Consider the following 21,276-nt stretch of genomic DNA (forward strand, 5'->3'; position numbering starts at 1 on the left):
GCCGTGGGTTTGGAGTCCTGGGGGATGTGATAGACTAATGGAACAAAGTTCCAGGATCCTGGAATAGTTTGGGTTGGGAGGGACCTTAAAGCCCATCCCATTCCACCCCCTGCCATGGCAGGGACACCTTCCTCTGTCCCAGGCTGCTCCCAGCCCCATCCAGCCTGGCCTGGGACACTGCCAGGGATCCAGGGGCAGCCACAGCTGCTCTGGGCACCCTGTGCCAGGGCCTGCCCACCCTCACAGCCAGGAATTCCTTCCCAATCTCCCACCCATCCCTGCCCTCTGGCAGTGGAAGCCATTCCCTGTGTTCCTTGTTCAGAATAATTTGGGTAGACTGTAATGGACACCTTGATGTCACCATAGTTACTTAGAAATTCACAATTCAGAAGTAAACTAGGTATTTCTCTTATTTATTATAATTCTCTTTTATTTCATTTATCTCTAACATTATGCAATGTTTAGGTAGTTCCCTTCTCAGTAAGCCACATCCCTCATATTAAAGTGGGGTGTCCCAAGGCAGTTCTTTGTTGTCAAAGCTCTTTCTGAGGTAGTTTGGGAGGGGTTTTAGCTGCTGCCTGATGAAGGGTGCAGCCCTGGCTGTGGCCTTACAGCTGTGCTCCCTGAGGACCATCCCGGTGTGCTGTTCATACCCAGGGCAATCTGTTGGCCTGTGGGAGCTCTGGTGGCTCTGACAGCTCTGCCCCTCTGAGACAGAAGGCCGGACAAGTTGATTTTTGGGAGGCAGGGAGGAGGGTGTTGTGGTTTTTAAGGAGCAGGTGGCAAGCTGGGTTAGAGGGGATCAGGCACGGGGAGCTCCGGGGGCAGGGCAGTAGCTGGGACCCCCTTGCACCATGGGGAGGGGTCTGTCCACATCCCGGGGAGTGTCTGTGGGGCTCCAGAGCTGCAGGCACAGCTGGGATCCCGTTCCTCCCTGCCATGAGCATCCTGGAGAGGGCACGGGCTGTGTGCTGGCCTGCTCAGCCAGGCAGCTCCTCCATGGGCCCTGGGTGGCTGAGAGCACCGGCTGTCCCCGCAGCGAGGGGCTGTCCCCGCAGCCAGGGGCTGTCCCCGCAGCCAGGGGCTGTCCCCGCAGCGAGGGGCTGTCCCCGCAGCCATGGCCCTGTCCCCGCAGCTGGGCCCTGTCCCCGCAGCTGGGCCCTGTCCCCACAGCCAGGGCCCTGTCCCCTCAGCCATGGCCCTGTCCCCACAGCCAGGGCCCTGTCCCCTCAGCCATGGCCCTGTCCCCACAGCCAGGGCCCTGTCCCCTCAGCCATGGCCCTGTCCCCACAGCGAGGGGCTGTCCCCACAGCCAGGGCCTGTCTCCACAGTGTGGCCCTGTCCCCACAGCCAGGCCCTGTCCCCACAGCCAGGGGCTGTCCCCTCAGCCATGGCCCTGTCCCCTCAGCCATGGCCCTGTCCCCACAGCCATGGCCCTGTCCCCCCAGCCGGGCCTGTCCCCACAGCCAGGGCCCTGTCCCCACAGCCAGGGCCCTGTCCCCACAGCCAGGGCCCTGTCCCCACAGCCAGGGCCCTGTCCCCACAGCCAGGGCCTGTCCCCACAGCCATGGCCCTGTCCCCTCAGCCATGGCCCTGTCCCCACAGCCAGGGCCTGTCTCCACAGTGTGGCCCTGTCCCCTCAGCCATGGCCCTGTCCCCACAGTGTGGCCCTGTCCCCACAGCTGGGTCTGTCCCCACAGCTGGGTCTGTCCCCTCAGCCATGGCCCTGTCCCCACAGCCGGGCCATGTCCCCTCAGCCAGGGGCCTGTCCCCACAGCCGGGCCATGTCCCCTCAGCCAGGGGCCTGTCCCCTCAGCCATGGCCCTGTCCCCACAGCCGGGTCTGTCCTGGGATCCTTTGTGGCTCTGCTGTCCCCGGCAGAGCCTCCCCGTGAGCGGCTCAGATTTGATCCGGGGATCATCGTTCTCTCTCTGCGGCTCTTTTGTGTTCTCACCTTTGAAAAGGAGCACGGGTTGGAAGCCAAATCAAAGCGTTTTCGTGGGTTTTCCCTTCGCTGTTCTGTGGTGATGTGAGTGCAGTGCCCTTTGTTTGGGGGAAGGTGTGTGCAGCAGGGCTCCCCACAGAGCCATGTGGGTATTTGAGGTCAGTGCCCACATCAAAGCCGGTGTGGATCTGTCCCCCGTGGTGACAAAGGCTTTCAGGGCAGCTGCAGTGCAGCTCTGGCTGCAGCGATTCCCTCTGCTGCTGCTCACACTCTGCTTTCTGACCACACATTTTCTGCTTAGAGATGTGGGGGTGTTTTTGTGTTTCTGATTATTGTGGAAATGTTGGAAAACTCTGCTGTGTCAGTGGGACTTTAGCATTTCAGCACAAGAGCAAAATCCTCTTATGGAACAGGGCATCATTCTGTCCTTTGGAACTGACTGCTTAAAAACCTTTATTTGCTGCAGGATCATTCTGTGGACATGAGGGGTAAACCTGGAGATCTGTTGGACGTGATGCCCCTGTGGTCCCTCAAACCCACTGTGAACTGATTGGGAAATTGTCTGCTGTGTTCTACTGCTTAAAGATCTCTCTGTGCTGCTCGTTAGGATGCAGAAATGATGGAGGGGAGCCTTGGGCTTCTTTTTGAAGGGTTTTTCTCCTTATTGTTCAGGGAACCTGAGGCAAGGTAATGGGCTTCTCATTAAAAGGATCTGCAGGATAGTGGCAGTGCAGAGGAGGATGAGAAGGGGTTGTCTTCCTTTACAGCTTCCAGCTGTCAGTGCCTCCTGCCAGAGGTAAAGATGGGAGCTGCAGGAAAGGAATGATTGCCTGGAAAAGTTCACATGCCTAAGAATGGGCTTTGCAAGGTGTGTTCTCATATAATCTTCCTTTTTCTCTGAAGGAAAATATCTGAAAAAGAAAAGTAGAGTAAGTCAGTACAAGGATGCCACCTCTTCTGGATTTGTTTTTTTCAAGGAGGTTCATAAAATCCCACACTGGGTTGGGTTGGGAGGGACCTCAGGGATCACCCAGTGCCACCCCTGCCATGGCAGGGACACTTCCACTGTCCCAGGCTGCTCCAGCCTGACCTTGGGCACTGCCAGGGATCCAGGGGCAGCCACAGCTGCTCTGGGCACCCTGTGCCAGGGCCTGCCCACCCTCCCAGCCAGGAATCCCTTCCCAATCTCCCACCCAGCCCTGCCCTCTGGCAGTGGGAAGCTGTCCCCCCTTGTCCAGTCACTCCATCCCGTGTCCAAAGTCCTGTGCGGAGCCAGGAGTTGGACTCAGTGATCTTTGTGGATCCCTTCCAACTCAGGATACTCTGTGATTTTGCTATAATTAAAACATTAATTCCTGGGGGAGGGAAGAGGGCAAATTGAGATGCAGCTTTGAAGTTTTAGCCTTCAGTTCTTTCCAGGCTCATGTTTCTGGTTCAGGATTTATACACAGGACAGAACACTCTGGAGCCTCACGGGAATTTGTGTCCTTTGAGTTGGGAAGATTTCATTTCTCAGATATGTGTCTGCTCCTGAGAAAGTGCTGGGGGAGCTCACATCTCGGGGTGGTCAGACACTGAAATGATGATTTCCATTCACTCAATGTCTTTGTGGTGTCTTTGGCTTTGGAGCTGGTGCTTTGCAAAGCTCAGTTATGATTGACTGCTATTTGGCACCACAGCTTTAAAACTTCGAGGGTTCTGGGTCTCAAAATTGGGTTTTTTTAAGGGATTTTAGAAGAATCTGGTTTGAGGGAAGAGCAGAGGTTGAGAGTTACCCAGCTGAGAGACTGGGGTATCTCAAATTGCTCCGTGTTCTACCTGGAAAAGTGATGTTTGTTCTCCTCTTGGAAGTTGTCTGGCACAGCGAGGAGGTGACATCCAGTGAGTGAATACTGAATATTATGGGTGACAAAAACTCAGCACCGTGGGAGGGGTTTAATATTCCATGCTGTGATTTTACATTCACAATGTCAGTGTAATTTTACTGCAAGCAGAACCTTGGGAGCTGCTCAGATTGTCCCAAAACCTCGCAAGTGCCTTTGTGTGGCTCAGCTTTTCCCTCCGTGCAGGACATCCTATTTATGCCGAAGGGGTGCTCTGAGGATTAATTAGGAGTTGATTATGTCTGTGAAGGTCCTGCAGGGAGCTCTGTGTGTGTGGGCAGCAGGAGCCTGTTCCTTTATTAGGAGCTGAGATCAGCTTGGGTGGTTAATCCGTGTCTGTAACCCGGCCCTGAGGAGCCAAGCACGAGCCACAGGTGGGTGCTGGGTGTGCAGCTAAAGCTTGGAAACGTTTGTGCTCAGTGCTGCTCCTGTGCAAACCCCCCTGCACCCCTTCCCAGCCCCTCAGGGACCCCAAAATCCTGCAGCTCTGCTCCCAGGGGCTCCAGCAGCCCTCCCTCACACACTGGCCAGCCTCTCCTCACCAGACGTGTGCTTTTTGTCTTGCAGTACGTTCAAGCAGATGCTCCTACCAACAAAACGTTGGCTGGGCTGGTGGTGCAGCTGCTGCAGTTCCAGGAAGATGCCTTTGGAAAACACGTCACCAATCCTGCCTTCACCAAGCTTCCTGTGAGTACTGGGGCTCTCGCTGTGCCGTCACACTGCGGTGTGGGTCCCTCTGGGACGTGTCCAGGGCATGGGGACATCCCTGCCCCAGCCCAGGCTCTTCCTGTGCACCCTCTGGAGGGGCTGGAACAGCACACATCTCCTTAGTTAGTGCAGATTTTCAGGGTAGTACAGCTTATTCTCTGTGTATTTGGAATGATTTCTGGACTGCTGTGGAAAGATTTGAATTTCTACTGAAACTCAGTGTAATTCAACAGTTTTGAGTCAAATCTGGAGTGGTGCATCCTAAACTGAGTGAATAAAATACACATTCCAAGGCAAGCAGGCCTCCATTAGGTGTTTTGGTTGATTAAACTCCAAACTTGTAGAGTTGCCAAGGCTGAGAAATGACTTTGCCTCGTTCTGCAGCAGCACAGAGTTACCTGCTTGCTCTGGGAGAGTTCTGCAGTCCCTTGGGATGCAGAATATCAACATTGTGAGGGCTGCTGCTTTCAAACTGCAGCCAGGAACCCTGCCCACCACCCAGAGGATCTGTCCCAGGGCAGGGGATGCAGCACAGATGCAGCACCTCTCCTGAAGCCTGGGTGGTAATGGGAGGCTTTGGGGACAGAGGGGACTTGGCACAGCTTTATTTGGATGTGGCAGCACAAGCCATAAACCTGCCCACATTCCACAAGTGCATAAACCACTGGAGTGCTCCCGAGCCTTAAATCAATTTGTCTTATCTTCAAAACGGGTAATAAACATTGCAGTGGCATCATAAAGATGTTGTTCCTGTGTTTGTTCTCGCTGCTTCAAAGGTCTAATCTGGTCAAATTTGCTCAGGTTAATTTACAGCACTTGGATCTCTCACTTCCAGCAGGAGAACTCCTCAGTGCATCTTCAGGAGTGCTGCTCTTTGTGGGGGTGCTCTCAGCAGAAAGCCCCTGACCTGAGCCTGGCCTCTGAACAACTCCCCAAACTCTGCTTTGTGCCTTGTGCACGTTTTTTACATTTACTGAGAAATACAAAATAATCCATGATCAAAGCAGATCCTGGCTGCCTGTCCCTGGTGCTGCCCCATGTGCCTGTCTCCATTTCCAGGAAAGCACAACCATCCTGACCAGAGACATCAGGAAAGATGCAGATACAATTCCAGGCTGAAGTGTATGAGGAAAAGTGAGCCTTCTGTGCAGGAGCAGGGCTTTTCAATAACCTTTCAGAGGAAGGACTTGGTGGGGCTCCTGAAGCTCCCATCCTCCTCGTGCTCCTCGCTGAGTGCTGTGGAATTCCTGCTGTGGGAAGGGGGACTCAGGTGTGCTCTGGTGAAGCTGAGGGGAGGAGCTGGGCTGGGTTTGGTGTTTGAGGGCAGATGTGCACTGTGGCTGTGCTGCTGCTGCCAAGCAGCTTTCCATGGGAGATGTGAGTGTGCAGTGTCTGAACTCTGCTTCAGGTGCTCATTGCTGCTGATCTGGTTTGATGCTCTCGTGCAGATGAGGAGCTGCTTCCCTGACAGCTGCGATTTGAGCTTTAATTTACTATGAAATGGGTGTTCAAAGAGCACTTTGAATTTTTACAGCCCTACAAGGAGGGAGTTGCAGCTTTCAGATACATCAAGTTCTTGCAAGCACAAAGAATTCTGCTTGATCCAAATGCATTTAATCTTCAGGAAGCGTTCTGAAAGGAGAACCTCAAACTCCAAAAGTGTTTCATCTGAAGATTAACTTTTAATTTGATATGTTCTATGTCTAAAACTCAGCTAACCAATATGTATTTGTTTAAAGTAATTGCATAAAAGTCAGTGTCACTGTTTCCCTTGTTTTTTGGGTTCCAGGCAAAGTGCTTCATGGATTTCAAAGCTGGAGGTACATTATGTCACATTCTTGGTGCTGCTTACAAATATAAGAATGAACAGGGCTGGTAAGTTTTTATTTGTGGTTTACACACCTTTTGCATGAAACCAAGCACATGAATTGCTTATGCAAACTACCTAAAGTTTAATCCTTCCTGGAGAATTGAGCAGGCAAGGCAGTGGAGATGGGAAGAGGGAGTTTTTTCCTGTTTTGCTGATGGTAGCTTTTTAAAGACACACCCCCACACTTCTAAATTTAAAGAGGAGTTAGCCAAGTTTGAGGTTTGGGGCCTGTAGTTGCAGTTAATTACAAGTTTGAGGCTCTTTTTTTGTTTCCTTGCTGTCTGACTGAGAAAATGAACCAGAATTGGAGTCTCACATCTGTGAGATGAAAATCTTTGTAGCTGTATTGATGATTTGGTTTAGTTATAATTGGGAAAGCATGAAGCACTGCAGATTTTAATAAATGCTCAGATTTCCATTGCTCCAAAAGTGGGGAGTGTTAGCACTTCCAAACTCTGCCCCTGGAGCTGTTGATACTGGGATGAAGAATTTCCTGTGACATCCCAGGAGTGGTTTAACCTGGGTGTTTGTAAGTTATAACCCTCTCCCAAGGGAACAGCAGCGTAGGATCATAAAATCCTGGAATGGTTTGAGCTGGAAGGGCTCCTAAAGCCCACCCAGTGCCACCCCTGCCATGGCAGGGACACCTCCCACTGTCCCAGGCTGCCCCAAGCCCCAGTGTCCACCCTGGCCTTGAAATTACTGGTTTTGAGAACATTGGCCAAAAAATGAGGATGGAAAGTCAATAAATGTAAACAATCAATAAAATAAAGCAGATTGCTTCCGTCCACAAAATTTAAATAGTTTGGATGTGGTGTTTGCAATCTGTAGCAGCATTCCTGGCATTGACTGGGTTGTTTTTACACACAAGAGCCATTTAAAAGGCAAAACTAAGTTGTTTAAGAATGGTTGGTTGTTTTTAGGAATTATTTGTATTCACATCTGCTCTGTCTGAGGTGGACATACCAGGAATAAACCACTCTCAGGGGTTTTCCTATTCCAGTCTTGGGACAGGCACCTCTTTGCAGTGTGGTTTATCAGCAGTGTCTTGCTACCTGTTTGCCTTAAGATACAGGAATTAAATGATTCCAACTTCAGGAACGTGTGAATATTTCAATACCCCACATTTTTACCAAGCAAACCTGGTTTGCTGCCCAGCCCAGCCGAGCTGTGGAGCTGCCTCCTCCCCTGTCCCTCCTTGCTGCTGCCTCAGGATTAGCGTGGGTAGTGCCTGGTGTCTGTGCATGGGGGCTGTAGCGGGCAGTAATCCTGCACCTTAACTCTGAGGATCAGCCCTAGAGCCTGGAATGTGTCCCTCACTGACTCCCAATAATCCGTGCTGTTTGCCTGCCCTGTGATTGATTTGATTTGTGAATGCTCTGCATTGTCGCTCCTGCTTAACCTGTTTGTGACTGATCTGTCTTATAGGAGAAGTCCCTTTCCTCGCCACAATAGGTATGTGAGAGCTGGACATAGCTGTCCCAGCCTGGCACAGGGAGCCTCTCAGCTGAGGACAGGAGGAGTTAGTGCTGTTTTATCCAAAGGGGCAGCCACAGCAGTGCTGTTGTTCATGTGTCCATGTCCTTCTCTGGGTGTCTGAAGCAGGCAGGGAGCTGGGGGCATGCAGCATTCCAGGGATGCACAGTGCAGCTTTTGAGCAAAAAGTGTCACAATTGTGGTCGTGCCCTGAGTGCCTTTGTCTCACAGCTACCAGGAGGTGTGTAGGTGTTCATTTGTGTCCCACAGAGCCATTCTGGGTGTTTGGATACAAACCGTGGCTGAATACTGGAGAAGGGGCTCGAGTAGGACTCAAAAATCCTCTGTATTATAGGTGTAAAATACTTTATTAACAGTGACCTGCCAGCCTTGAGGTCCGGCCCTGCTTCTGCAAGTCAGGGTGAACCTTCCAAAGCACACAGCAAGGCCATAAATTCCTCTTTAAAAGGCTGATTCCCATAAATGTGCCAGGTTTAATATGTTTGCCGTGTCCTCAGTGTGAAGGGCAGTCCTATCATGCTTTAGGACAGAACGTCCCCCCGACAGAGGATGTTGACAGAGCTGCCCAGCACCTCAGAGTGTCCCCACAGAGCCACCTGCCTGGGCCCCTCCCTCCTGAGAACCCCTGGAGAACGTGGTGCTCCCACCTCGGTTCACGTTTGATTTAGTGGGGTCACCTCTTGCTGTGCTCACAGGGCTGGGGGCTGAAAGTCTTGGGGCTGAGCTTTGCTTTCCTTTGCCTTCTCTGGACATTTATGGACTGGGGGCTGAAAGTCTTGGGGCTGAGCTTTGCTTTCCTTTGCCTTCTCTGGACATTTATGGACTGGGGGCTGAAAGTCTTGGGGCTGAGCTTTGCTTTCCTTCGCCTTCTCTGAACATTTATGGACTGGAGAAAGGGAGGTGTTGCTGGACACGGGTGTGTTCATGGGGAGCTGTCCCTGGCTGTGGAATGAGTGGTTTGAGCCCGGCAGTCCCTCGTGGGGAGGATGTCCCTGGCTCTCCCACTGCACTGGGTGTGCAGGGCTTTGGGTTTCACACCCTGCCACACCTGACAGCCCAAGGAGCCTTCCCAGACCCCAGCAGCAGCATGTTCCCAAACCTGGAGGTCTGCCCCGAGTCCTGTTCTGCATCTGAGACAGCCTGAGGGTTCAGCACCTCCTGGGGTTTTGGGAGAGGCTGCATCCTGAGGGCTCAGCCCCATCCAGGCAGTCCCTGTGCAGGGACTGGATGTGGTCAGGGGCTGGGCTGGTTCCTCCTCAGGCTCTGGGGTCACCACTCAAATCCCTCCTTTGGGTTGGCCCCTCTGGGAGTTCCAGACGTGCTCAGGGGTCAGGGGGGTTCAGCAGAAGGAGTCTGGGGGCTCTCGTGCTGCTTCCCAGGAGGATTTCTCAGGGTTTGTGTCCTCCCCCCATTTCTGATGGACAGATCTCCATGGGCATTGCAATAATTGTGATGATTTGTCTGTGAAACAACAAAATCCAAGCACCAGGCTCCAGGAAAGGCAGGGATAAAATGCTGCCATGGATTATTAGGTGCCTGTGTCCTGGGGGTGGTTTGTTCTCACACCAGGCACAGGAATTGCTGGGCCTGTGGATTCCCAGGGCTGCTGGATGGTGCAGCTAGAAGCAGAGCACCGTGAGAGCTCACTGATGAATTTTCTCCCCTGGCTGTTAGATCCACGGTGGCTGTGTGTGTAGTGACCCCTGTGACTGTGGTGGCACTCACGACCCTGCTGCAGGGTTGGGTGGGCACTGCCACCCTTCCTTTTTCTCCCTGAACGTCTCACAAACCAGCTGCATTCACTGATTTGGCTCACTGAGGTTTTCCTGCTCGTGAGGGTGCCAAGGGCAGCAGGAATAGCTGTGGCTGTGCTGGAAGTGTCCTGCACTGCTGCCACCATGCAGAGTTTGTGTGGAGGGGAAGGTTCTGGATGCTGGCAGTGGGCATGGGCAGTTCATGTTTGTCCATCGTTTCCTTCTCCAGGAGGAGGTTTGACCTGCAGAATCCCTCCCGGATGGATCGCAACGTGGAGATGTTCATGAACATCGAGAAAACACTGGTGCAGGCAAGGACAGCCCCCCTGCCAGGGCACTTCATCCTGGCCTTCTGTGGGAATGTGGGACCCTCCCCTCCCTTCCCACCCAGTTCAGTCCCAATTTCACCTTTTTTTCACCTGTTTCCATGGTCCCTCTGTGGATATGCAGAGGGTGAGGAAAACCTGTTGTAAGGGAAGAGGGAACATCCCAAGTGTCCCCATGTCCCTGTGGAAGTGGCAGCCGTGGGACTGAGTAGCTGGCCCTGTCCCATTCCAGGGCTGACTTTCAGTTTGACCTAAACTGGCCTTTTTCAGGTTAGGGTACGTTTTAGTCTCCCGTTATCAAACAAGTTATTTATTGTCTGTATCCATTAAGCAGCTCTGTGGAGTGTAATTCGAAGTTCAGTTCTTTAGGTGCTGCATGGGAATAATGTATGACTTTTTTGCAAGCTGTGAAGCCAAGTTTAGTGTATAATGCAGCCAGAACATAACCTTCAGGTGTCTGTTAGGAATGGAAACAGGAAGAACAGCAAAAAGCAACCCTATTCTTATTAAAAAAGACCCTGCCTATGTACAGTGGTTTCAATGTATGATGGAAAAGTCCTGGGCAGGGCTTTCCTGTGTCCCTGTCCCAGGGAAGGGAATGTCCCTGTCCCAGGGCTCCTGGAGCTGGGATCACTGACCTGTGTCACCCCCTGCTCTGGAGTTCCAGCACTGGGGATTTTGATAGGGATATTTTGATTTTGGCCACAGATCACCTCCTAATTCCTTGTGCAACTTGCTGTTCCCTTGCAGAACAACTGTCTGAGCAGACCAACCATCTACCTCATTCCTGACATGGAGCTGAAGCTGGCCAACAAGCTGAAGGACATTGTCAAGCGTCACCAGGTGAGTGTGGCACAGCACAGCCGTACCCAGGGCTGCCCAGCCCTGAGGGAAAGCCCTGCCTTACCCCTGGGGGTGTCACAGGACACGGGGCAGCAGCAGCAGCTCACCTGGGCTTTTATCCTCCCACGGGGGCTGAATCCTGGCTGTGCTCTGAAAGCACTCCTGGACCTGCTGGCAGATGGCTCTGGGTGAGCTGGGGCAGGCCTGGCTGATTTATTGCTCACTACAGCTTTGTCCAAGCCTGAGACTGGAGCAGGGGGTGAGGCAGCTGTTCCACATGTGTGGGACAGCAGAAGGAAGCTGCACTCTTGAAGTGGTCGTTGTTTTTTGCTTTCTTTCACTGCTGAGCAGAGCCCAGGCAGCCTCAGAGAACCAACACCTCGTAATTCCAGGTGCTAAAAGGACTCCAGCAAGATTAATGGCTTCATCTCCTAAAAACATCAACAATCTTCTCACTTGTCAGGAGAGAAATACCCTGGAATGTGACCTCTAGTGGCTTTTGTGTCAGGACAATTCACAGCTGTAGCCAGAGTTTCTTTTCCAGATTTAATCTATTTCCTGTGTTGTGATTATGAACCATTGTCTCAGCCTCAGTCGGGCAGATTTTCACAAGTTGCTCTTAATTATTTGGCTGATTCAGGATGGGTATTATTGCTTAAATTAGAGTGAATGAGTCAATTTTCCTTTCATAAAGGAAGTCTGTAGTGAGCTCCACGCTGTATCCATGAGTGATTTAAGGGATTTTTAAAGCAGCTTTGTCTCTACAGGGATGTGAAGAGAAGAAAACAGAAATTGTCCCTAATTCTGCTTTTTGGGCTTTCCTTTGTTCTGCCTCTGAATTCTTATCTTGTCACTAATTTTGCTTCCTCACTATCTTGGTTATTTTCATTTTTTAACCCCTTGCTGTCACCTCCCCACTACGCCAGCCCAGTGCCTGTGTCTGGTATCCCAAATCCTCCCTGCTCCAGCTTCTGTTATTTTCCAGCTCCCTCCCTCCTTTGCTGTGGCTCAGAGCTGCCTCTGTCCCTTTTCTGAGTTGTGGGAACTCCTGGGGTGGGAATTCTTGCCCTTCAGGCCCTGATCCCAGAGTATCTCCACATCCCCCTCCCACACTGCTGTTCTAATTCAGCTGCTGCTGCCCAAGGATGGGATTTGCAGCAATAAATCTCTTATACCTTTATGGGATGTAATTGTGGAACACCAGCTGGGTTTTGGGGTGATGTGTTGAGGGTTTCTCATGCAGTTTCTCCTCTTCTGCTGTGTTTCCCACAGGGAACAGTCACTGAAGAGAAATCCAAGGCCACCCACCATGTGTATCCAAGTCCTACCTCAATGGATGATGGTAACCTTCTGTGACGGTGTTGAAGTGGGAATAGCCTTGTAATTAATGCCAGGAGAAGTTATGGAAGAGCCCAGCAGAGCTGTTCCAGCCTCTTCTGAGGAACCCTTGCTGCATTATGGATAATGGGCATGGGGAGCTTTAGGCTGGGTATTGGGAGAATTCACCCCAGGGCAGGGGTGGAGTCCCAGTCCTGGAGGGATTTCAGAGCTCTTTGGGTGTGGGTTTGGGAACATGGGGCAGTGCTGGGGCGTGGCTGCACTCTGTGATCTTGGAGGGCTTTTCCAGCCTCAGTAATTCTGAGTTCCTGGCTGTCCAGGAGTGCTGGTCCTGTCCTGGTGTGTGGGTGGTGAGGACAGCTCCTCAGTGAGGCTTGGCAGTGTTAAAGTTCACTCTGCCTGCATGAGATGCAAGGTCCAAAAAAAGCAATTCCACAGCTGCCTCTGTCACCAAATAGCAAAAAAATTTCTTCCTTTTTATTTCTTACATACATTTCATGACCTGGTGGATCAGTGTCCTCAAGCCCAGGTTGCACAGACATCAGTGAATGCCTGAATTTCCCACATCCCTGGCCTGTGCTGGCCACTAGATGGAAGTGCTCCCTGCCGTTTGCAGGATCAGGAGGGGTTTGTGCTCTGCCCTCTGCAGCACCGTGGCGGGGCTCAGCCCGTGTCGGTGTCAGGTGTCAGCAGGCTGGGACAGAGCTCTGAGCCCCAGGGTACACTGGGGAACAGCCCGGAATTCCAGCAGGGATTGGAGATACAGGTTCCATCCTCGGGATTCCTCCTGCAATGCTTCTCTGGGCGCTGTTCTCCAGGATTTGGGGTGCAGGGCTTGGTACTTGAGAGCTGCAGGGATGGGTGGGACCTTGGGAAGGGATTCCTGGTGGGAGGGTGGGCAGGCCCTGGCACAGGGGGCACAGAGCAGCTGTGGCTGCCCTTGGATCCCTGGCAGTGCCAGGTTGGACACTGGGGCTTGGGCCAGCCTGGGACAGTGGGAGGTGTCCCTGCCATGGCAGGAGGGGGATTGGGATGAGCTTTGAGGTCCCCTCCCAGCTCAGGCCCTGAGCACACCTGCAGCAGAGGGGTTTGCAGTAACCTCCCTGACTTGCTGGGAAAAGTGAATTATTGTGCTTTTCCCTCCACATCCGACCTGGACCTTGTTCCTTTGCAGATGAGTGGTTGAGACCTGTGATGAAAAAGGACAAGCAGGTGCTGGTACATTGGGGCTTTTTTCCAGACAGGTAAGGAAAGCTGGGGGAAAAGCAAACCCTAAGTTTTAAGTGTTTGTTGATGGAAAAGGCTTGATCCCAATGTGCAAAGCTTGAAAAGAATGAACCATTGATTTAAAACTGCAATATCCACATCCATTTGTGGCACTGGCAGGTGGGTGAGGCTGGGAAAGGAGTTCTTCTGCAGAGCCACAAGGAACTGGTGGGAAATTGAACCAGATTTTAAAATTGGAATGAGCCTTTCCTTAAACTTTAAAGGGAGAACTTCCAGTCACCTGGCTGAACTCTGACAAAGAGATTTCACTCCAAGGGTTGTCCTCAGTCAGATGTGAGTTGAGGCACCCCTTTGAGAAACCTGCCCCATGCTGTTGGAGCATGTTAAAATTCAATGTTTGTGCTGTTAGGATCCTCAGTGAATTTGCAATAACTGCTTTCTGAGCCCAGGCTATGGAAGATCAATCACAACATTGATAACCCAGTATTGATTTCTATTAATTAACTTTTTCAGGCCACTAAAATCTGCTCACACTCAGAATTCCTAGGGACCCTATCTCATATGGGGCTTTCAGTGGAGGAGAGCAAACAGTAATCACACTGAAGTTTTTTTATCTATACAGATGAAGAGCCTTTAAATATTTTTCTATTTATACCAGTAGTCAAGTTTGTATTGGTGTTTTTAAGCCATTATAAAGCCAGGAATGCTGTGTGTACATCTTTCCTTGCACCTGACTTCTCCTTGCTCCTCAGCACCCGGTGTTGGTCACAAAGTACTTTGGCTTTTGCTGTTGCTCAGTGCAGTTTGTTAGTAAATAGACTTTTGAGGGAATAATGTGGAAGAGTGGATATAAATAATGCACGGTGTCCAGGACAGGGTGCAGCTTCCTCCATTCCAGGAATCCAGCAGCTCTTGCTTTGAAGTCACAGAGCAGAAAGAAGTGAATTAACTGAATGGCAGGGTTTGCTTGGGTGACTCAGAGCTGCCTTTCCCCCTGAACCTCTCCAGATTTGCACTTGAAGCTGGGGTGGGTCACTGAGGGGGTTTGTAAATGGAGTGTGCATGAGATGCCCCGGGGCCCTCCCTGTGCTCTGTGCCCAGCTCCAGTGGCACAAAGCAGGATTGTTTCCTGGGAATGTGCAGTGGGAAGCCTGCAGTGCCAGCAGTGGCTCTGAGCTGCTGGCACAGCCCTGCTGGTGCTGCTGGGGCCTGACCCCTCTCCTGGCCCTCCCCAGCTACGACACCTGGGTCCACGCCAGCGAAATCGAGGCGGACATTGAGGATCCCCCCATCCCCGAGAAGCCCTGGAAGGTAAGGCTGGCACAGCCCCTGTGCTGGGCACTTGGCACTGCTCTGGGTGCTCCTGCACCCACTCTTACCCCTGGCTGTGTTCTGTGTGTGCCCCTGGGCTGCAGAGTCACAGCAGCCCAGGCTGAAAGCACCTTGGGCTCTGTTCAAACACCTGGAACTCACTGGAACGCAAGATTCTGGAGTATAAACCTTATCAGGAATAGTCAGAGAGAATTGTGTGGAGTAATAATAAATCAGTAATGAATTATATCAATGACTCTAAAGCACCAGAAGGTTTTTGAGCTGTGTAAACCAAACTGTATGAGGGTGGATATTTGAAATCCAGACAGGTGGTTTTGTCTCTCCAGGGAATGGCCAACCCTCTCTCATTTTCTGGTGTTTGTGGCACACCTGCCAAGGGGATCTGTATATTTAGGAGGTTTTGATGGTAATTTAAACATCCAAAGAACCCTGCTAACCCCGAGCTGCTGTCCCAGCTCTCAGAATTGACCTCACACTTCAGGAGGCCTGAAAATGGTTGAAGAGCAGAGGTTGAATTCTGTCAACTGGGTCCTGTTCTTCCTTTGTGGTCCTGCCTCGTGACACTGCCACGAGTGTGTGTGAAACCAGTGAGAGGGACTGGGAGAGTCAGGGGATGTCCTTCATGCTGGGAGGTCTCCCATGGAGTTCTGGCTTCCCAAAGCGTCAGCCTCTCGATTCTCCCGCTCTGCAGGTTCATGCCAAGTGGATTTTGGACACTGATGTGTTCAATGAGTGGATGAATGAGGAGGATTATGAGGTGGATGAGAACAGGAAATCCGTGAGTTTTCGCCAGAGGATCTCCATGAAGAATGAAGAGGTGAGTGGTCCTGTGCTGAGGGGGACCTGGAGGGACAGGAATGTCCTTTATCTCTGCAGAGCTGGGGAAGGGAGGGCTCCAGGGAGAGCTCAGAGCCCCTGGCAGGGCCTGAAGGGGCTCCAGGAGAGCTGCAGAGGGACTGGGGACAAGGGATGGAGGGACAGGACACAGGGAATGGCTTCCACTGCCAGAGGGCAGGGCTGGGTGGGAGATTGGGAAGGGATTCCTGGCTGGGAGGGTGGGCAGGCCCTGGCACAGGTGCCCAGAGAAGCTGTGGCATCCTCTTCCAGGGTGGGTTAAGGAAGGATGCAGCTCCAGCTCTGCAGTCACAGAATTTGGGAATAACTGAAACCTCTGCCCCCTCCCAGCCCGTGCGGAGCCCCGAGAGGAGGGACAGGAAGGCTGCAGCCAGTACAAGGAAAAGGAAACATTCCCCTTCTCCACCCCCCACTCCTGTGGAGTCCAGGAAAAAGACAGGGAAGAAAGGGTGAGTGCCTGGAAGCTTCCAGAGGCCTGGAATTTGAGGTGAAAAGAAATGAGGAAAAGAAGAAATTCAAGAAATGCCTATGGGGAGAGCTCTGTGACCTGGGGTTCTGTAATTATTTCTGGATAGGCTTGAGGGATTCTTCCTGAACAGTTTGTGCAATTCCTTATTCTACCAATATTTTACTCAAATAAAAACTTAATTATGGGGTATTATGTGTGGGTATGGAGAGGAGCACTTAAGAGCTAAAAAACCAGTCTTGTTTATGGACCTGTTGGGGTCTAATAAGACAGAACTGGAACTTTATCAAGAGTTGATAATCTGAATTACTCCTCCCAAGTGTAAAGCCTGATCTGGGGTGTGTGAGGAGATGTGGGGCTGGCTCTGCCTCTGTCCCCAGAGTGGTTTCAGGAGGGTTTGGCCCTCCTGGCACATCTGGCAGAGCCCCTGTGTCTGCTGTGTTCCAGACAAGCAGCTCTGTACGGGAAGAGGAGGGGACAGAAGGAAGAGGATGAGCAGGAGGATCTCACCAAGGACATGGAGGATCCCACCCCAGTACCCAACATAGAAGAAGTGGTACTTCCCAAAAATGGTAAAATATGAGAACACTCTGGGCTCTTTGAATGTTAAAAATGAAACTGCATTAAAATTGTGTATATATTTTGTCAATGCCTTGAAATACTCCGTGGCCATGGGGCAGGTGACCTCTGCCCATAAATTTATCTAGTCAGGGATGTAACAGCTGAAAAGGGCAGCAGAGACACCTCCTTTTGGCCTTTTAAAATACAGAACTGCATTTATAAAAGACACTTTAAAAATAGATTTGCAACAGTCTCCTTAAATGTTTCATTTCACCTGTTCATATTGGGGGAAATGGAGTTTCCTGGAGCAGAATATTTCCCTGCCAAGTCCCCAGAAGAAGGATGTTAAATGAGTGGAAAATGTGCTACATTTCAAGTGCTTTTAGCTCTTTCCAGGGAAGTTGATGTGGGCAACAATAATTCTGGGAAAAAGAATTCCTTCTGCATCCTTGGCACCAGATTATTTTGGGAGTGCTGTGGTTTGGGTTTGCCAGAGCCCTGCTGTGTGTTATGGTTATGGTTATGGTGCAGGGCTGTGCTGGGCAGCTCCTGCTCTGTGTGGAGCTGGGAATGCAGGGAGTGGGACAGCCTGTGCTCCGTGTGAGCTCCTGGAGTGCAGCAGAGCAGGGAAATCAGGGAAATGAGGCTGGAGGGTTCTGTGTGCTGCTCTCTCACCCCCTGTTCCTGCAGTGAACCCAAAGAAGGACAGCGAGAACACGCCCGTCAAAGGAGGAACCGTGGCAGACCTGGGTAAGGCCCCTGCCCCAAGCCTCACCCTCAGTCCTGCTGCCAGTCAAGATTTTAAAATGAATTTTAAATGGTTCTAAATCTCTCCGTTTAGAAAGCAATCTCTAGTTCTGCTGTTTTGCTGCATTAATTGATATTTCATACATACTCAAGTTCCAGTGTACCAACTCTTCCTTTCACTGCAAGGCAGTTCCCTCACAGGCCATTGTTATTTTTATTTCTTTAACGTGGCATGCAGGTTCTTTTCTAGCAGAATTTTATTTTACTGGGAATCAGGGTAAATCACAGGTTCCCTGAGCTTTGACATGAGTTACAAACTCATATCCCATATCTTATTATACAAGAGTCACCTAGGACACAGGGAAAGGAAGGAATTAATTATGGATTCTGAAGTGTTGAGAAATTCTAATTATCCTTCGTCTGTATTCTTACCTGTTCCCTGGTCTGGGGTAGGTAAAGGTGCAATTGCTTCAGTGATGTGGGATCCACTTTGTTTCCCTCCTCCCTTCCCTTCCAAAGGCAATTAATTGTTCTTTCCAGTTGTGTTGCTGGAAAGGCTTGTGAGCATTTAAATGAGTTTATTGGTGTAATTCTCAATGTTGTTACCTTTCAGATGAGCAGGATGAGGAGACTGTGGCGACTGGAGGAAAGGTAACAGCACCTGCTTCTTCCTGAGTCTGGTAACAGCTGAGATTGTGGAATCCCAGATGGTTTGGGTTGGGAGGGACCTCAGGGTCACCCAGTGCCACCCCTGCCATGGCAGGGACACCTCCCACTGTCCCAGGCTGCTCCAGCCTGGCCTTGGGCACTGCCGGGATCCAGGGGCAGCCACAGCTGCTCTGGGGGTTCCATCCTGGCCCCTCACAGGAAGAATTCCTCCCCAGTATCCCATCCCAGCTGCCCTCTTCTTCTGCAGAGTCATTCCCTGTGTCCTGTCAAGATCCTGATCCCACCTTCAGCAACTCCACCTGTACTCATTTGCAAGTGATCTGTAAGATAAATCAGTTACTGCAGGATTGAGGGTTTGTTATTATAAACCTCTCCAGATTCTGTGGCATTACTTGGTGATTTTAAATCCAGTGTATTAAAAAGGATGAGGAGACAGATACCAAGTATTTCCAAGAAGCATTTTTCAGTTGAGAGGCTTTTCAGAGGTTTTGCTTTTTTTTTTAGGTTTTAGGTCTAAATCTAAACCCTGCTTTGGCTTCCTGATCATTTCAATAGAGCTGCAGGGGTAGTTTCTGTATTGAATTGCATTTGTAGCATGCCAGGCACTATTTCTAGCAGTTGTCAGATCACTGAAAGTGTTCAGAGCGATACCTTGTTATCTTTGGGGGAGCTCAGTCCCAGATAAAGATCCATTACTGATACCAGTGACTCCTTAGGGCCTGGCTGTGGCACTTGGGTATTTTTAACATTGCTCAAACAACACCTGAGGTGTTCTGGACAGTTCTTCTCCTGTCCTGGCCTGTTTGGCTGCCTCCTCTGAGCCCTCCCCATCATCATTCGGGGTCAGGAGGTGACACTTGCTGCAACCCTTGAGCTGCAGAGCAGCAGCTCTTCACAGGAGGCCATGGAGCAGCAGAGAGGGGCCAGAGCTCTCCCTCCCCGTGGGGTGTCACAGAACCTGTGTGGGCTGGGGAAGCTCCTGTCCCCCTGCCGTGTCCCCCCTGTGCCTCAGCCATATCCTCTCCCCCTGCCGTGTCCCCCCCTGTCCCCCTGCCGTGTCCCCCCCTGTCCCCCTGCCGTGTCCCCCCCGTCCCCCTGCCGTGTCCCCCCCTGTCCCCCTGCCGTGTCCCCCCCTGTCCCCCTGCCGTGTCCCCCCCTGTCCCCCTGCCGTGTCCCCCCCTGTCCCCCTGCCGTGTCCCCCCCTGTCCCCCTGCCGTGTCCCCCCCTGTTCCCCTGCCGTGTCCCCCCCTGTTCCCCTGCCGTGTCCCCCCCTGTCCCCCTGCCGTGTCCCCCCCCGTTCCCCTGCCGTGTCCCCCCCCGTTCCCCTGCCGTGTCCCCCCCCGTTCCCCTGCCGTGTCCCCCCCCGTTCCCCTGCCGTGTCCCCCCCCGTTCCCCTGCCGTGTCCCCCCCCGTTCCCCTGCCGTGTCCCCCCCTCTCCCCCTGCCGTGTCCCCCCCTCTCCCCCTGCCGTGTCCCCCCTGTGCCTCAGCCATATCCCCTCACCCTGCCGTGTCCCCCCCTGTCCCTGCCGTGTCCCCTCACCCTGCTGTGTCCCCCCCCGTCCCTGCCGTGTCCCCTCACCCTGCCGTGTCCCCCCTGTGCCCCAGGAGGACGAGGACCCCAACAAGGGTGACCAGAGCCGCTCCATTGACCCGGGGGAGGACAATGTCACCGAGCAGACCAACCACATCATCATCCCCAGCTACGCCTCCTGGTTCGACTACAACTGGTGAGAGGGGGCTGCGGCTGGGGCTGGGGCTGGGGCTGGGGCTGGGGCCGGGGCCGGGGCCGGGGCCGGGGCCGGGGCAGGGGCCGGGGCCGGGGCAGGGGCCGGGGCCGGGGCAGGGGCCGGGGCAGGGGCTGGGGCAGGGGCTGGGGCTGGGGCTGGGGCTGGGGCTGGGGCTGGGGCTGGGGCTGGGGCTGGGGCTGGGGCAGGCTGCTCCTGGGGCAGGCTGCTCCTGGGGCTGCTCCTGGGGCTGCTCCTGGGGCTGCTCCTGGGGCTGGGGCTGGGGCTGGGGCTGGGGCTGGGGCTGGGGCTGGGGCTGGGGCTGGGGCTGGGGCTGGGGCTGGGGCAGGGGCTGGGGCAGGCTGCTCCTGGGGCAGGCTGCTCCTGGGGCAGGGGCTGGGGCTGGGGCTGGGGCTGGGGCTGGGGCTGGGGCTGGGGCCGGGGCTGGGGCTGGGGCCGGGGCCGGGGCCGGGGCCGGGGCTGGGGCTGGGGCCGGGGCTGGGGCTGGGGCCGGGGCTGGGGCTGGGGCTGGGGCAGGGGCTGGGGCAGGCTGCTCCTGGGGCAGGCTGCTCCTGGGGCTGGGGCTGGGGCTGGGGCTGGGGCTGGGGCTGGGGCCGGGGCTGGGGCCGGGGCTGGGGCTGGGGCAGGGGCAGGCTGCTCCTGGGGCTGTGTTCTGATAAATCAGCCTGGGGCTGAAGGATGTGACTCCTGTTCAGTGTGGTTCCCGTGTTTTGTGCTGGAATCTTTCTGGCCATTCTCAGGGACTGGGAATGAGGGAGAGAATTTCAAACAGCAGAGATCTTTGCTCTGCCTCCTCAGCAGTTTTTGCTTACATTGATTTCCTTCTAATTCCCACCTCAATTCCTTTCTCTCTTTTACTTCTCTAGTCCTTGTGTGACCATTCTGTGTTTGTCCCTACTACTAAAAGCCTTTGTGTTTTGCTTCAGAACTTGACTTTGAGGAGAAGTCACTGACTGTAGAGGGAGGATATTTATTGCAGCTTGGAATCCTCCCTGGACTCAGGATCTGACACCTGAACTGTTTGTGTTGCAGCATCCACGTGATTGAACGTCGGGCGCTTCCCGAATTCTTCAATGGGAAAAACAAGTCCAAGACTCCAGAAATGTGAGTGCAGCCTGTGGATGTGGGCAGTGACAGTGGGGCAGGATAAAAGAGCTTCCCATTCCATAAATGCTGGACACAGCTGGGGGTGTGTGAGAGTGATGCTTCCTGTAGGGCCTGGAAGAGGGACAGAGCCTCTGACAATGTTTAGACATCATCATGGTAGACTAAAAGTTCAAACATCACAGTGATATTTGCCAGTGGTTATCCAGGTAAAATAAAACTACTTTCCCCCAAGTAATGCTGGAACAAATTCTTGAACTCTGTGTGGTACAAGATGTGATCAACTTCCAAAGTCCTGTTAAAATGTCATGAAAGTGTAGAAATGGAATAATCCTCCTTATTCCTCCCTCTCTCCTTGTGCCACACTGTATTTCTGTATTTCTGTGTGTTGTAGATCCTGTCTCA

At 52.7% G+C, this 21,276-nt stretch overlaps 1 protein-coding gene across 4 annotated transcripts in view; it reads left to right on the forward strand.

Annotated features, from left to right (window-relative positions):
* SMARCC1 (SWI/SNF related, matrix associated, actin dependent regulator of chromatin subfamily c member 1) overlaps positions 1 to 21,276 on the forward strand; it is a 70,603-nt gene that overhangs the window by 3,829 nt on the left and 45,498 nt on the right. For all 4 annotated transcript variants that reach the window (XM_063418089.1, XM_063418073.1, XM_063418097.1 and 1 more), the window contains exons 2-15: positions 4,396 to 4,515; positions 6,326 to 6,411; positions 9,887 to 9,968; positions 10,734 to 10,826; positions 12,099 to 12,168; positions 13,339 to 13,408; positions 14,627 to 14,702; positions 15,415 to 15,540; positions 15,909 to 16,027; positions 16,492 to 16,616; positions 17,296 to 17,355; positions 17,966 to 18,003; positions 19,628 to 19,749; positions 20,800 to 20,871. In XM_063418089.1, coding sequence (XP_063274159.1) covers positions 4,396 to 4,515; positions 6,326 to 6,411; positions 9,887 to 9,968; positions 10,734 to 10,826; positions 12,099 to 12,168; positions 13,339 to 13,408; positions 14,627 to 14,702; positions 15,415 to 15,540; positions 15,909 to 16,027; positions 16,492 to 16,616; positions 17,296 to 17,355; positions 17,966 to 18,003; positions 19,628 to 19,749; positions 20,800 to 20,871 — 1,259 coding nt within the window. The remainder of the gene's footprint in view (positions 1 to 4,395; positions 4,516 to 6,325; positions 6,412 to 9,886; positions 9,969 to 10,733; positions 10,827 to 12,098; positions 12,169 to 13,338; positions 13,409 to 14,626; positions 14,703 to 15,414; positions 15,541 to 15,908; positions 16,028 to 16,491; positions 16,617 to 17,295; positions 17,356 to 17,965; positions 18,004 to 19,627; positions 19,750 to 20,799; positions 20,872 to 21,276) is intronic.

Source organism: Prinia subflava, chromosome 1, assembly GCF_021018805.1.
Source record: "Prinia subflava isolate CZ2003 ecotype Zambia chromosome 1, Cam_Psub_1.2, whole genome shotgun sequence".
NCBI classification, from domain to species: Eukaryota; Metazoa; Chordata; class Aves; order Passeriformes; family Cisticolidae; genus Prinia; species Prinia subflava.